The sequence below is a fragment of the Petaurus breviceps genome, unplaced genomic scaffold (genome assembly GCF_028583685.1).
Source record: "Petaurus breviceps papuanus isolate PSGF00001 unplaced genomic scaffold, PetGlider_PUasm1.0 90925, whole genome shotgun sequence".
Taxonomy (NCBI): Eukaryota; Metazoa; Chordata; class Mammalia; order Diprotodontia; family Petauridae; genus Petaurus; species Petaurus breviceps.
The window spans coordinates 8101173-8117695 of record NW_027187380.1 but is presented as its reverse complement, the minus strand read 5'-3'; the positions used below and the strand labels follow the sequence as shown (position 1 = coordinate 8117695).

At 38.5% G+C, this 16523-nt stretch overlaps 2 protein-coding genes across 2 annotated transcripts in view; both read right to left on the bottom strand.

The window, feature by feature from the left end:
* Positions 1-16523, bottom strand: part of METTL2A (methyltransferase 2A, tRNA N3-cytidine) — a 393599-nt gene that overhangs the window by 23266 nt on the left and 353810 nt on the right. The window lies entirely within an intron of this gene.
* Positions 10303-16523, bottom strand: part of EFCAB3 (EF-hand calcium binding domain 3) — a 33838-nt gene continuing 27617 nt past the window's right edge. Inside the window, exons 5-8 of the mRNA XM_069076852.1 lie at positions 15348-15544; positions 14826-15010; positions 13537-13656; positions 10303-10785 (exon numbers count right to left, since the gene is read on the bottom strand). Of these exons, the coding sequence (XP_068932953.1) occupies positions 10456-10785; positions 13537-13656; positions 14826-15010; positions 15348-15544 (832 nt within the window). The 3' untranslated portion in view covers positions 10303-10455. The remainder of the gene's footprint in view (positions 10786-13536; positions 13657-14825; positions 15011-15347; positions 15545-16523) is intronic.

Below are 16523 nucleotides of genomic sequence, written 5' to 3'. Positions count from 1 at the left end.
ATATATATATATATATATATATATATATATATATATATATATATATACTATTACTAATAGTATTTTACATGTAATTGGGAAATAAGATATACAGGTACTGGGGCATAGAGATCCACTGGAAAAGTTGAAAAGGGTATGGGAGAAAATAGGGGAGGGAGCAGATTGGAGGAGGGATATCCTGTGGGACTACTATTTTGGGGCAGTGGGTAGGGAAAAATGGGGAGAAAATTTGTCTCAAAATCTGGCAGAAACGAATGATATAAATCAGAAGTTAATAAAGCATTAAAAAAAAGAAGTCTGAAAGAGAAGAGACTATCAAATGCTTGGGGGAAAAATCATGGAAGTATTATAAGTCCTAAAAAAGATGAGTGAGAAAATCATCAATAGCCAACAACCCAAATGCCTTTTTCCCTATCTCTACCAAAATCTTTATGGAAATAGTCTACTCATGAATCAAGCACATCTTCCTTTTTTTTTTTTTTAAACTAATTTTTAGTTTTCAACACTTACTTCTATAAGATTTTGAGTTCTAAATTTTCTCTACCTCCCTTTTCCTCAAGACAGTGTGTTATCTGATATAGGCTATATATATATACATTTATATTAAACATATTTCCACATTAATCATGTTGTAAAGAAGAATTAGAATCACGGGAAAGAAGTAACAAAAACCAAAACAAAAAAAAATAGTATGCTTCAATATATATTCAGACCCCATATTTCTTTCTCTGGATGAAGACAGCATTTTCTGTCATGAGTCTTTTGGAATTTTCTTAGATCCTTGCATTGCTGAGAAGAGCTAAGTCTATCAAAGTTGGTCATCATACAATGTTGCTATTACTGTGTACAATGTCCTCTTGGTTCTGCTCACTTCACTTAGCATCAGTTCATGTAAGTCTTTCCATATTTTTCTGAAGTATTCCTGCATATCATTTCTTACAGAACAATACCATTCCATTCCATTCATATACCACAACTTGTTCAGCCATTCCCTGGTTTATGGGCATCCCCTAATTTTCCAATTCTTGGCCACCACAAAAAGAGATGCTATAAATATTTTTGTACATGTGGATCCTTTTCCCATTTTTATGATCTCTTTGGGATATAGACCTAGAAGTGGTATTGCTGGATCAAAAGGTATGCTTAATTTTATAGTCCTTTGGGCACAGTTCCAAATTGCTCTCCAGAATGGTTGGATTAGTTCACAACCCCCCTAACAATGCATTAATGTTACAATTTTCCCACATCTTCTCCAACATTTATCATTTTCCTGTTTTGTCATGTTACCCAATCTGATAGGTGTGATGTGGTACTTCAAAATTGTTTTGCATTTCTCTAATCAATAGTGATTTAGAGCATTTTTTATATGGCTATAGATAGCTTTAATTTCTTCCTCTGAAAACTGCCTGTTAATATCCTTTGACCATTTATCAGTTAGGGAATGACTTCTATTCTTATGAATTTGACTCAGTTCTCTATATAATTTGAAAATGATGCCTTTATCAGAGACACAGGCTATAAAAATTGTTTCCCGGGGGTGGCTAGGTGGTGCAGTAAGTAAGAACGCTGGCCCCGGAGCCGGGAGGACCCAGGATCAGTTCCGACCTCAGATATTTAACACCCACACAAAAAAACTGGCTGTGTAACCTTGGGCAAGTTACTTAATCCCAATTGTTTTAAAAAGAAATTGTTTTGCAGTTTTCTGCTTCCCTTCTAATCTTGGTTGAATTGGCTTTGTTTGATCAAACACATCTTTCTTGAAAGTACAGGAAAGGACAATATTTAAAATGGTTTCAACATGCACCTGGGAAAGAATAAAATATTATTTTTAAAAAGAAAGTATAGGAAGAGCACACATGGTTTAAAAATACATTTTATTGATTCCTTTTGTCTTTACATCATAGTCCCTTAACTTTACCTCTACCACAATTGAATCCAGTGTTGTGACAAAGAAAAACAATTAAGCAAAAATATTTAGACAGGGTAGAGCCACAATGGTGGAGTAAAAGCAGGAGCTTGCTTGAGCTTAACCCCCAATCACCTCCAAATACCTGTAAAAATTGCTCCAAACAAATTTTAGAGCTACAAAAACCCCAAAATGACAGAATGAAACATATCTCCAGGTGAAGACAGACTGGCAGGTCGACAGGAAGGGTCTATCACACTGGGATGGGAGTGTAGTTCCGCATGGACTCTTTACATTCCTACACGGAAAGATATTTGTAACTCATGAATCTTTTGTCAGTATTAGGATAGTTGAAGGGAATATGTATATACAAATATATGTTTGTGTGTATGTGTATATATACCGTGTTTCCCCGATAATAAGACCTATCCCGAAAATAAGCCCCTCCCTTACTGTGTAAGATTCCTCTAAAATAAGCCCTCCCCTGAAAATAAGCCCTATTGAGATTGCTACTGTAGTGAAGGTCATCCCCTGCGCTACACGCTACATTACGGTACCCTCTGTATGCACCGTCCCCCCCCCCCCCGGGTGAAACGCACGCCACGCTCCGAGCTGCATCCAATCAGAGCTGCAGCAGTGAGCACGTCATCCTGTTCTTCCCCAGTGATTTGCTTATTGAATAAAGGTACATTTTTTTTGTTCACATTTACCTGTTTATTAAAATTGCTGTCAATGTTCATTAAAATAAGCCCTCCCCTGAAAATAAGCCCTCTGGTGTTTTTCTGTCCAAAAAAATAATAAGACAGTGTCTTATTATCGGGGAAACACGGTATGTATGTGTATGTGTATATGTATATATGAACAGAGGGCACAGGGTGAGTTGAATATGATGGGATTATATCTAAAAATAAAATTAAGGAGTGAGAGAGGAATATATTGGGAGAAAGAGAAAGGGAGAGAAAGGATAAGGTAAATTATCTCACATAAAAGAGGCAAGAGAAAACAGTTACAATGGAGGGGAAGAGCAGGGAGGTGAAAGGGAATGAGTCAACCTTACTCTCATTGGATTTGGCTTAAGGAGGGAATAACATACACACCCAATTGGGTATCTTACCCTACAGGAAAATAAAGGGGAAGGGGATGGGAAGGGAGATGATAGAAGGGAGGGCAGATTGGGAGAGGGGATAGTCAGAAGCAAACACTTTTGAAAAGGGACAGGGTCAAAGGAGAAAACAGAAGAAATGGGAGGTGGGATAGGATAGTCTTTCACAATATGACTACTATGGAAATGTTTTGCATAACTACACATGTATGACCTATATCGAATTGCTTGTCTTCTCATTGCAGGGGGGGGAGGGGGTAAGGAGGGAAGAAGGGAGAGAATCTGGAACTCAAAGTTTCAAAAACAAACATTAAAAAATTGTTTTTACATACAACTGGAAAATGAGACATATAGGCAATGGGGTATAGAAATCTATCTTGCCCTACAAGAAAGTAAGGGGGAAGGGGGTAAACAGGGGATGGGAGGATAAAAGAGAGGGCATTCTGGGGAAAGGGGTAATCAGTATGCTTACCATCTTAGGGTGGGGGTAGGGGAGAGGTGGGGAGAAAATCTGGAACTCAAAATCTTGTGAAAATGAATGCTGAAAACTAAAAATAAATTTAAAAATTCTGGAAAAAAACCATTCAGCATGGGAAAAAATATCTGGGAATGCACATATAATATTATATCCTTATAGTTCCCTAGTTCTCTGTCATTAGGGATGGGATATGTTTTATTTTCTGGTATCTGGTATTTTCATAGTCATGTTATCCTTCCCCTTCAGAATGAACTCTCCTTTGTGACAAAGAAAAACAGATAAGCAATAATATCTGATACTGGGATTGTGTCTGACAATTTATACAATATTCTATCATAATAGGCCCCTACCATGATGGGAGAGGTAATACTTCTTTCATTATCTTTTCTCCGAAACATTCATGACTTTCCATTACTCAGAGTTGAGTTCAGTTTCCTTTAGTTTCTTTTAGTTATTTTCCATGCTCACAGTTTAACAGTGGAGTATTTTTTTTAAAGGTCAAAAGAGGAGAAATATTTTTTTCACATTATGTTTATTTATTTACTTTTAGTTTACAATATTTAGTTCCATAATGCCTTGGGTTCCAAATTTTCTTCCCCTCTTTTTCCTCCCACCAAAAGAGGAGAAATATTAAGGAAAAGAGGGGGTGGTCACCAACATGAATTGAACAATTAAAAAGTAGATTCTCATTTGATTTTCTGAAAGTGGAATTAGACTTAAGCAACTGTGAAGTCTTACATACCTCCACAAGGGTTAGGGCAAAAAGTTCTTTGTAGTCTTAACTCATGGCTATGCTCCATGGATAGTGGGCACATACCCACCTGTCTATACAATTTTCATAACCATGAGACTTTTAATTTATGTTTTAAATTATTGCATATATTTTTCTTTAACTTCTGCTTATTTCCCTCTATACCTATTCCTACAAATCTTCCCAGAGTGAGAGAGAGAAGATGTGGAAGTAACTAATGTAGATGGCTTTCTCAAGAAGTTTAACCAAGGGGGGGCGCAGCCAAGATGGCAGCATAGAAGCAGGAGAACTCCATGAACTCACCCTATAACCACCTCAAATACCTATAAAATATGACTCTAAACAAACTTTAGAGCTACAGAACCCACAAAGTGACAGAGAGAAACAAATCTCCCATTGAAGGCAGCATGGTAGGCTGGCAAGAAGGGTCCATCGCAGTGCACTGGGAGCAGAGCCCAGTGCTGTGTGAACCCGAGGTTTTAGCCCCAGGAGGTCCTGACCAGCTGTGGCTGGAGGGACTTCAGGAGAGTGGATCACCAGTGGCTATGGCAGTTTCCAGCATTATCAACCCATAAATTCCAAAGGCAAATGGACTTTGGGGCTAGGGGGTCCGGGAGTACAGTCCAGCTTCTGCCCCTGAAGGGAGAAGCAGCTGAGGCATGGCAGTGGTGCAGCTGCTGCTGCATGGCTGCTTCAGAGCTCCTGGCTTGCAGATTGTAGGGGGACCAAGCGACCATTCTGAGGGGTAATCGCTCTTGCTTTAACCTGCTAGGATCTGGATTGCTATCTTGGGTGGAGGTCCTGGGATGTGTGACCAGGTGCCAGAGCCTGTGGAGGCTTCTGAGAGGGCACTCAACTAATAGCTCCAGCAGCTGCAAAAATCTCAGCGATTTGGGACAAAGCTCTCTTCTCTGGAAGCAGAATTCTACTGTGGCAAAAAGCTCAAAAGTAAAGTAATTGAGTGGCAACATGAGCAATCCAACTTTAGATTCCTTTTTTGGGGACAAAAAGGATTAAAGCACGGAATGGCAGGAAGACAATGAAGTCAGAACTCCTGCACCAAAAGCTTCTAAGAAAAATATGAATTGGTTACAGGCCATAGAGGAGCTTAAGAAGGATTTTGAAAACCAAATCAGAGAAGTGGAGGAAAAATTGGGAAGAGAAATGAGAATGATGCAAGAAAATCATGAAAAGAGAGTCAACAACCTGACTGAAGAAAATAACACCTTAAAAATAGATTAATTCAAATGGCAAAAGAGGCCCAAAAAAGCCAATGAGGAGAAAAATGCCTTAAAAAGCCAAATTTGTCAGATGGAAAAAGAATTTCAAAAGCTCACTGAAGAGAATAATTCCTTCAGAATTAGATTGGAGCAAATGGAAGCTAAGGACTTTATGAGAAGTCAAGATACTATTAAACAGATCCAAACAAATGAAAAAATAGAAGGCAATGTGAAATATCTCATTGGAAAAACCACTGACCTGGAAAATAGATCCAGGAGAGATAATTTAAAAATTATTGGACTACCTAAAAGCCACAATCAAAAAAAGAACCTAGAAATCATCCTTCAAGAAATTCTCAAGAAAATTGCCCTGCATTTTACAACCAGAGGGCAAAATAGAGGTTGAAGGAATCCACTGATCACCCCTTGAAAAAGATCCCAAAAAGAAAACCCCTGGGAATATTTTAGCCAGGTTCTGGAGTTCCCACATTAAGGAGAAAGTATTACAAGCAGCCAAGAAGAACCAATTTAAATATTGTGGAAACAATCAGGATAACACAGGATATGGCAACTTCTACGCTGAGGGATTGAAGGGCTTCAAGCGTGATATTCTGGAGGTCAAAGGAGCTGGGATTAAAACCAAGAATCACCTACCCAGCAAAACTGAGTATCACGTTTCAGGGGGAAAATATGGTCATTCAATGAAATAGAGGACTTTAAAGAATTCTTGATGAAAAAAAAAACAGTTGTATAGAAAAATTGACATTCAGATACAAGAAGCAAAAGAAGCATGAGAAAGTAAACAGGGAAAAGAAATCATAAGGAACTTATTAAAGTTGAACTATTTACATGACTACATGGAAAAATGATAGTTGTAACTCATGAAATTTTTCTCAGTATGAGGACAGTTGAAGGGAATATTGTAATGACAAGTAAAGGCAACTTTCCAAGGTTCAAAATACCAGCATAGGTGCTCTCCAATTTTTTCAGTGAAAAATTAAGAACAGAGAAAATCAAAATATAGCATCATTCAAAATACAGCTTTCACCAAGTACAATTCAATAATCTCCAAGTACTACTCCACCCCTGGACATTATAATTCATTTAGTCAATCCCAAAGACCCTCTTCTAAGTACTATTCTACCCCTAGGCTGTACATTCTTTTAGTCAACCACAAAGCCCCTCTTCTCAAATGGAGATTAGTTTTCAATCATAAGTAAAGTACACTCATTTGTTCAATCACAGAGCACAAAAGTTCCCCACCCTTGGATCACAATTGAATCTACCCCAGAGTTACAACAAGCTTAAGCACAGCACTTAATACCCAAATGGAGGTCTTTTCTTCATCTTGACACAAGGCAAGTTCTCAGCAATCTTTGTTCCTGGGGAGACAAAGCTTAGCAAGGCCACAAGATACATTGCCAGTGTCTTCATTAATTCATTCTCTGTCTGCAGAACAGTCCTAGGACCCCTGAAAACATTAGCAAAACCCTCTTCCAGGATTTCTGTAAACATACAACAAGAAAATCCTTCTTCAGGGCTTCTGAACCAACAGCCAGGTTCCAGAACCTCTGCAACAACAGCATTGGCCTTCACCAGTGGGCACAATTCACTCTCTGTCTGCAGAACAGTCTCAGGAGCTCTGAACCAACAGCTAGGTTCCAGGACCTCTGCAACAACAGGATTGTCTTTAGTGGACAAATTTTGCAAAACAACATCAAAACAGACAAAGTACCATCATAACAGCCATGTCTCCTCATTCCTTGGCAGCTCTGGGTGGCAGCTCTCAAAAGTCCTGGGCAATTCAAAGTGGCCCTCAGCAATCCTCTCCGTCTCTCTCTGCTTCTAAGATGCTGCTTCCAAAGAAGTTCTTCTGCCTCTCTCCTTGCTTGTGTCTCTCTAAATTCATGTCACCAGCTCCTCCCAGTTCAGCACTCTCTTTTCACATCAACAAGTCCATCCCACAAGTGGGATTCATAAGCTCTGGGTTTTAACACAATCAATCCAAAAACCAAGCCAATACAGGGGGATCTTTAAATTCCATTACTATTACAAATATAAATGCATATATTTATATGTATACATGCATATATATGTCTATATAGGATGATATATAGGCATATGAATAAATATGTGAGTATGTGTATATATGGGTATAGGTATACATAGACAGGGGGCACAGGATCAATTGAATAGGAAGGGATGATACTTTAAAGGTGAAATTGAGAGGTGAGAGAGGAACATAATGAGAGGAGATGGGGAGAGACAGAATGGGGTAAATTATCTCATATAGAAGAGTCAAGGGATAACTGTTACAATGGAGGGGAAGAACAGGAAGGCAAAAGGGAATAGGTCAACCTTTCATTGAATTTGGCTTAGGGAGAGAATGACATATACACTAAATAGGGTATCTTGCCCTAGGGGCGAAGGGAATGAGGTGGGGAAGATGGAGGGGAGGGCAGGTTGGGGGAGAGGGTAGTTAGAAGCACACACTTTTGAAAAGGGACAGGGTTAAAGTAGAGAATAGAACAAGGGGGGGGGCAATGGATAGGATGGAGGGAAATATAGTCAGTCTTTCACAATATATCCACTATGGAAATGTTTTGCATAGCTACACATGTACAACCTATATTGAATTGCTTATTTTCCCAGTAAGGGTGAGTGGCGAGGGAGGAAGGGAAAGAATCTGGAATTTAAAGTTTTAAAATCAAATGTTTAAAAAATATATTATTAATATTATTTTTTTTATGTGCAACTGGGAAATAAGATATACAGGCACGGGGGTATGAAGATCCATCTTGCCCTACTGGAAATTTGGAGGGGATGGGGAGGTTATAAGAGACAGCAAATTCGGGGAGGGGATATTCGGTGGGATCGCTGTTTTGGGGTGGTGTGTAGGGGAAAGACAGGGAGAAAATTTGTAACTCAATCTTGTGGAAATGAATGATGTAAACTAAAAATAAACATAAAATTTTAATTTAAAATATAAAAAGAAGTTGAACCAAGAAATGCAGGAGATTTAAGGATAAAGCTAATACATCGAAGGTTGTTGTTGTTTTAAGGATAGAGGAGACGTGGATTGCAGCAGGGAGGGGGCCAATTGATAGAAAGAAAATGAAGATGGGGGGGTGCTAGTTGGAACAATCAGCACTGCATTAGGCACTGGGGATACAAAGGCATAAATGAAATAATCCTGGGGTGGTGAATTTGCCGCCTCGAGGCCATATATACCTCTAGGTCCTTGGATACAGCCTTTTGAGTGAGTCCAAGTTTTACAGAACAAATCCTTTTATTAAGAGGATTTGTTTTGCAAAATTTGGAGTCAGTCAAAGGGCTGCACTTGAGGACCTAGAGGGCTACATGTGGCCTCGAGGCCACAAGTTCCCCACCCTGAAATATCCCTGTTTCAAGGAGCTTACATTCTGTACGGTGGAAACAACATGTATACCAATAAGTGAGGCAGCAGAATGCACTGGAAAAAGCACTGGATTTAGAGTTAGAGGACTTAGGTTTGAATCCCAACTCTCCTACTTGTTACCTGGGATCTTGTGAAAGTCAGTGGATTTTCCTGCTCCGTGGAAGGAGGGGATTGAACCACATGACCTCTAAGATCTCTTTTTAGATCTATATCTATTATTGAAATATCTCTGACATAGAAATAAATCAATAAATTATAATTTTATATTCTGTGCCTAGAATATATTTCCTTCTCACATCTGCCTTATAAAAGCCTTTATTTCCTCCTTCTTTAAGATAGCTCAAATACCACTTTCTAGGTGAAGCCTTTCCTAATGCTTCCTATGGCTAATGCTCTCCTGGCTCAGAGAAGGCAGTTAATACACGTGTCAGTTGGCTGACTCATCTTTTTCTCTCTCCCAGCGCCTAGCAGAATATAAGAGGCCAATATATAAGAATTAATGTGGGTGGAATTGAACTGGGTCACTAGCATCATATTCATTCATTTATATGAGCTTAAGACTGTATTGTGGTGAAAATCAAAAGTGAGGCAAAGAACAGGATAGCAGGAGATGGACACATCAGTGGTGATTCCAAAAGGATCTTTTGGTCACTTTCAGAGGTTTTTAGGCAAAGGTGTGGTGGTAAAAATTTAAAGACTGGCATTCTTCCCCACCCCCCAAACTCCCACCCTGTATTCACAAGTTTATTCTACTATTGTTAACATTTTCTCCATCACTTTCTTCAGTATGGTCAATTAACAAAACATTAAGTCAAGCCCTGATGTGTAGCATTTGCCTGTTTTTGAGGTATAAATGCTCCCACTGAAAATTTAACAATCAGCTCTCCTGAGCCATTATGTGCTGACTCTAGCATACCCTATTTTCACAACTCATGATGAATTCATTTTCTTTGTTATAGGTTCAGCACTAGAAACACTGTTATGCTCATCCATCATAATCTGTGCCATTTGAACTCACAGATGGAACATTGGACAATCAATTTTTTTCCATCTTGATAAAGCAAAATTTTTTTTGTCTTGGATCCTTTTTGTTTTTTCCTTTTTGGTCTCAAGTCTGTCTCTGAGTGATTTCTTCCTTTGATGCTCTTAGTGGCTGATGCTGCCAGCCTTGAATTAAATCTTATCATAAAAGAAAGACAGCTGGAAATGAAAGAGGAAGAGAGAGGGTAGTTCTAGTGGGTTGTCTGTGATGTGTATGGAAAAACTGATAGCTTTGGCAAAGGTTTGGAAACAGGAAGGCACTTGAGGAAAGTAGGAGACGGTCATCTGCTTTGTGGAACATTCTAGATCATGCCTAAAAAGAGTTCTAGAAGAATGAAATGCCTATCTAATTACTTAACAGTAATTTGATCAGGAAAGGAAAGACATTTCTCTGTTTATACTTAATTTTTTTTTTATTGGGCAGAATTCAAAAGATGTCATTCATTTCCAGTTGATAAGAATGTATTAGACAAAACCATGATATTGAAAACTATGAAAAAGTAGCCTACAGTGTGTTGTTTTTAGAAAATGTAGCAGCCTCACTGTGTTTGTCCTCTCAGACTTCTCTTCCTTTTCCTTTTCCTTCCTAATTCTATGTCAGATTCTGTGATGTATGGGAAGGAAGAGAAGAGGGCTCTTGTATGGGAATACCTATTCGGTCGGGCATCATACAACTTTAAATCTTTAGTTGAAAGTAACTCTTGGCAAACATTCCAGGACCATGTGTAAGTAGAGAAAGTATCATAAAAGGACTCATTTCCAGTTTCTAGCCCAATCAGATCACCTCGAATTTTGCGCCAGAAGTTGAGCATATCTTTCCGGTGCCCAAGGGCAACTCCCAAGTGGTATGCATCAGTGGCTTTCTTTACCTATGAAAGGAGAAGTCAGACATTGGAAATGAATATTTGGAAAGGAATAGATAAGGACAGCATTCAGTTCCTTGAAATACCAACTGTAATATGAAATATATTAGAGTAAAGGAAATTTGTAGACTCTCAGACTAATAAAGCTAGGAGTAACTTTAAAGACTAACCCTCCTATTTTATAGATGAGGAGATTGAAAATTTTATTGTCTAAGGTCACATGGTAGGTTAATTGAAAAGCCATTATAAAGCCAATGTATAAGCTAATTTTAAGCTTCTTTTCAGTTCTCCCCACTGCCTCTTGGGATCATGTTCTTAAGCCAGTCCTATTGACTAATGCCAATGAGTTTATCCATTAAATTTTATTTTTAACTTGTTAACTTTAACTTTATTTTTATTTATTTTATTTTATATCAAAATGGGACATTTCTATTCACACAGCGAAACATAGAAAAAGAATTATATATGAAATTCATATATTCTATGTGAAACTTCTATAGGTGAATCTTCATTTCCTACTGTTTGCTTCTTTAAAAAAAAAATATATATATATATATATATAAATTTTACATGATACTTTCAGAACTGTTTTGCTATTTTGTGCTTCCTTCTGGAGTTTATCCATTTAGTCAAAACCTCTTTTGAAAGTTGGTGATGGAGCCGTTTTCCAACAGTCTATTTGGTGTGCTGTTGGAACACAATCTTTCATTAAATAATATCTATTCTTTTAGATAGCACCAATTCCATTTTCTCAGTGAAGGCTTTCATGACCCATTCTAACCAAAGCCTCCTCTGAACTTTTAAAAATAGTACCAATTGTCCACACCATTCACATGACACTCATCACAGACTGCTTTCCATTGTTAGCAAAATTTACACATGTATGTTTTCAATTAGAAGTCAGGGGCACCTAGGTGGCACAGAGAACAGAGCACCAGCCATAGAGTCAGGAGGACCTGAGTTCAAATGTGGTCTCAGACACTTGACACTTACTAGTTGTGTGACTTTGGGCAAATCACTTAACTTCAATTGCCTTACCTTCCCCCCTCCAAGAAAAAAAAAAAAGAAATCCCCGGAAGCAGGGACTATGTCTGGTCTCTGCTAGCTGGCACAATAAATACACTGAGCCTGGAGTCAGCAAATTCTGAGTTCAAATGTGGCCTCATACATTTGCTAGCTGTGTGACCCTGAGTAAGTCACTTAATTGCTGTCTCCCTCAGTTTCCTCAATTGTAAAATGAGGATCATAATATCATCTTCCTTCTAGTGTTGTAAGGATCAAATGAGATACTGTTTGTAAAACTCTCAGCACCAGGCCTGGAACAGGGTAGTCACTTGTTTCCTTTCCCCTTACACTTTGTATCTTCCATCCATAGCCCATACACAGCATAGCCAATGCTTAATAGTATTTGGCTAAGTAATAGAAGGAAGTATATCACCCCACATGCTGAAAATATTCTATCTCAAGTCTAGAAGGTGGGACTGGAGAACATTGCTGCTGTTTTTGTCTCTGGACAGTATGTATGTGTGTGTGCATGTAGTTAGTGGAGGGAGGGAAGGGCAATCTACAGAGAGAATGCACAAAGGAGAGCAGTAAGTCTCCTGTCCTCATTCCCAGTCTGTTTCTGAGATGCAGAAAATTGCCTTTCAGCTACTTTTGTAGTGACTTGGGCATGGAACACCAGATCCCCTAAGTATGCAAGAAGATAAGCACACCTGGATAGTTAATAATAAACAAGATTGGTTCTGTAGAAGAGCTGAGAAAATGTATCTCTATTACAGAGATGGGTACTATGTAGATGGAGTATCACACACATTGTCAGACATAGCTGATGTAGTAATAGTTTTGCCGAACAGCTTTGTTTTCTTCCTTTTAAAATCCCTAGCTGGGGAAGGGGAGAGATATATCTAGAAGCAAATAATAGTGTTAAAACAAAAGGCATCAACAATAAGTTTAAAATTATTTTTTTCCTTTTATTTATTTATTTTTTGGAGGGGAGAAGGCAGGACAGTTAGGGTTAAGTGACTTGCCCAAGGTCACACAGCTAGTAAGTGTCAAGTGTCTGAGACCACATTTGAACTCAAGTCCTCCTGACTCAAGGTGTTCTGTTTACTGTTCCACCTAGCCGCCCCTAAAGTTTAAAATTCTTTAAAAAAAGAAGATAAAAGTGCTAATTTACTAGAGGGGTAACTTATTTCAAACCAGGAGCAGCTAGTCCTCAGATAGTCCTGGGTTTCAGTCATTATCACACTGGTTACACTAGTAGTTGGCGAGTGATAAAGCTCTACAATAAGAGTTTGTTGCTGTTATTCAGTTGTTCCAGTTGTGTCTGACTCTTTGTGTGCCCAATTGAGGTTTTCTTGGTAAAGATCATGGAGTGGTTTGCTATTTCCTTCTTCAGCTCATTACAGATGAGAAAAGTGAGGCAAATAGGGTTAAGTGACTTGTTCACGGTTCACACAGCTAGTAAGTGTCTGAGGTCAGCATCTTCCTGACTCTAGGCCCCAGCACTTTATCTACTGTACCACCTAGCTGTCCCTACAATAATAGTAGCCTATAGCTAATTTTATCCTATAATACGTAAGAAGCATTTACATACATTTACTCATAATAAGGGACTAAACAGACAGAAGACCTAGCCCTTTCTTTTCCACTGGTATGAATCAGAAATGATCCTGAGGGGCTTCAGGCACAGTATTTAAAAGTAAAGAAATTTTTCAGTGCTTGCCTATCTGGAGATAAGATGTCTTTCCTTACCTGTTGTTGTAGACAGGATGCTTCAGCTACGGTCCATTGCCGCTTCTTCTTGATCATGTGATCAATATTAATAATCTCTTCTGGCCAGTTTGAATTTTCCAAAGGTTTAAAGGGTGCTGCCTTTATGTTTTTTTTTAAAAAAATAAGCAGAGTACATAAATTAACAAGCAAAATTATCACCTAGTGCTACAAGAAAAGGATAATAGATCCTTTATCTTTTAGAAAAGACTTTACATTGTTGCTAAGCACAAGGGAACCAATTAGTTCTCAGTGCTCAGCAGAATGCTGGGTACAAACCTGTTCTTAATAAATCATAGGGTCATAGATTGTGGAGCTTTAAGAGTCCAACCCTCTTATTTTACAGATGAGGAAACTGAGGCACAGAGCGGTTCTGTGACTTGCCCAGGGTCACATCGCTCATCGTTATATGAAGAAGGATTTTAGCCCAAGCTGTCTTGACTCCAAGTCCAGTGCTAGCATTCACTATGACATACTTCCTCTAAATCTTTCTCAATGACCATGAAGGAGAATGACATGCAAAGATATGTGTAAAATTTATTTAAGATGTAAAACGTTCAGATCCATTCATAGGCATATATACACATACATATGTGTGTATATACACACATATATACATATATGTGTCCTGTATTGATCCTGAGCAGCTCACTTAAGCATTCTCTGCTTCATTTTCCTCATCTATAAAATGGGGATGATAATACTAGTACTTAACTTCTAGGGTTAATGTGAGGATTAAATGAGATAATAGTTGTAAAGTGCTTATATAACACACAATTTACATTTGTAAAGTGCCTACTTGGTCCTCTCCAGAATGAAGGACCAACAAACAACAACAACAAAATTACAGTAAATCCTGCCTTCCCTCCTTTTTTCCTTCCATCTTCTCCCTTCCTCTATCCTTTCCATCCTTTCTTCCTCGCTTCCTTCCTTATTCCTCCTTCCTTCCTTCCTTCCTTCCTTCCTTCCTTCCTTCCTAAATATTTACCCAGGTAAACCACTTGTCTAAACACCAGGCAACTTTTCCAGATTGTAAATTGCAGAGCAGATGCAGATTGGCATTGGCAGAGGGAAATGACAGGCAAAGGTAAATAGGTTTAGTTTAAAAAACAAACAAACTCACAACAAAAAAACAAACCCACAACAAGCCAACATTTAGACATGTCCCAGTTTGGTCCAAATATTTATCATGGGGAGTCCTAACACCTAACATTACTTTTCAACTCTACTGCACTTTTAACTTAATTGATGTGATAAAACCCTTCTCTCACCTGTGCCTTCCAGTTTCTTTTATGGAAAAAATAGTCTTCGAAGAAATGTAAAGGCTCCTTTTTCCTCAGCACCTCCAACCTTTGTAAATCTCTGAATGGCTTTCCCATAACTGTCCCATCCATATTTGGGAACAGTGGGAAGATGGGTATTTTAGCATATGGGCTGTCAGAGGGGGGACTGCATCCTAACAGATATAAGAAAGAGATTGGTATGAATCACTGAAGGCAAAGAATAACCACATTAAACAGAGATTATAGGCACCATTCCCCATCTCCCACAATATGGCAGGAAGATCCTGTGCCTACTAAATTCTTTTGGTACTCTAAAATCTGGGTCTCCTTCCAGTGATATTAATATTGTTAGTCAATGTCATGACATTTTAAGATATGTGATATCAGAAGATTCTCTGAATGGAAGAGGCCTGCCATTGGAATTTGGGTTGGTGCCTACTCTTTATGAATCTGACCTTTAGGACAAATTCTTTCCTTAACCCCTGGTTAAGAACAGGTGACCCCTCTTACTCTTGAGCTCTTCCAGAAATTTCAACAAATCCTTCTCTCTCATTATTGCAATGCGTGAGGCTTCAGCGAAGGCAGCTGTGCTGGTTCCCTGTTGGGCAATTGACTCCCTCCTGGACTTGCGCCTCTTTTTTCCACCAACATCATATCGCCTCCACAGTGGCCTGCTGGCAGCCTCATGGTATTTTTTTCGGTAATAGCTGAAACACAGAAGATAATTCAGGAAGGGTTCTAAAAAGAGGAGCAGTGGTCCAGCTGTCAGAATAGCTGAGCTGTTGATTTAAGAATATTGGTGCCAAGTTATAATTTATTTTGGTACTTGATGTTTGTTGAATTTGAATTTGTTTATCAATTTATATAGAATGAGCACAAAACATCATCTAATCTTATTTCCTTGCTTCCAAAGTCCTTAGCCCCTTGCCCTTACATCTCAACTTCTCCATTCCCTTGCAACAACACCTTGGTCATGTTGAAAATTATTGGTTGGGCCCTCCTTAGTTCCACTGTGGTTCCGTGAGTGTAACAGAGCATCCGTATTATCGACAAACCATTAGTGAGTACCAATGTGGTTCATGGTACTGTCCTGGATACTTAGGTACATATGCTAATGAAAGAAAAGTACATTCATAGAGTTATAGATTTAGAGCAGGAAGGGACCTCAGGGACCATCTGGTTCAACCCCTTTAATTTATAGATGAGGCATAGGAAGGTGAACTGACAATATCATGTGGGTAGAAAGTATCACAGGCAGAGTTTTGAATACAATCCCTTTGATTTGAAAGCCAATGCTCTTTCCATTGTAATATTTGTCTTGCTTCCCTCACTTTCCTCTACTAGAAATCTTGATTCTATAGCTAGCTAGGTCAATTTTATGCTGTTCTCTGCCCTGTATTTGCTTCCCTCTATATCTTGTCATTACTTATCCTTTTCTAAACCCCAGTCTGGATTACTCATGCTATCAGCTTTATAAGTCCTGGAGGAAGTCACCAACAATCTGCTGCACATCTTCACCTGAATGTTCCAAAGGCATCACAAACTAAACATGTCCAAAATAGACCTCATTATTTTTTTCCCAAATGCCCTCCCTTCCTAATTTTAAAAATTAAAAAAAATTTTCTTTGTTTATTTTTAGTTTTCAACATTCATTTCCATAATATTTTGAGTTACAAATTTTCTCCC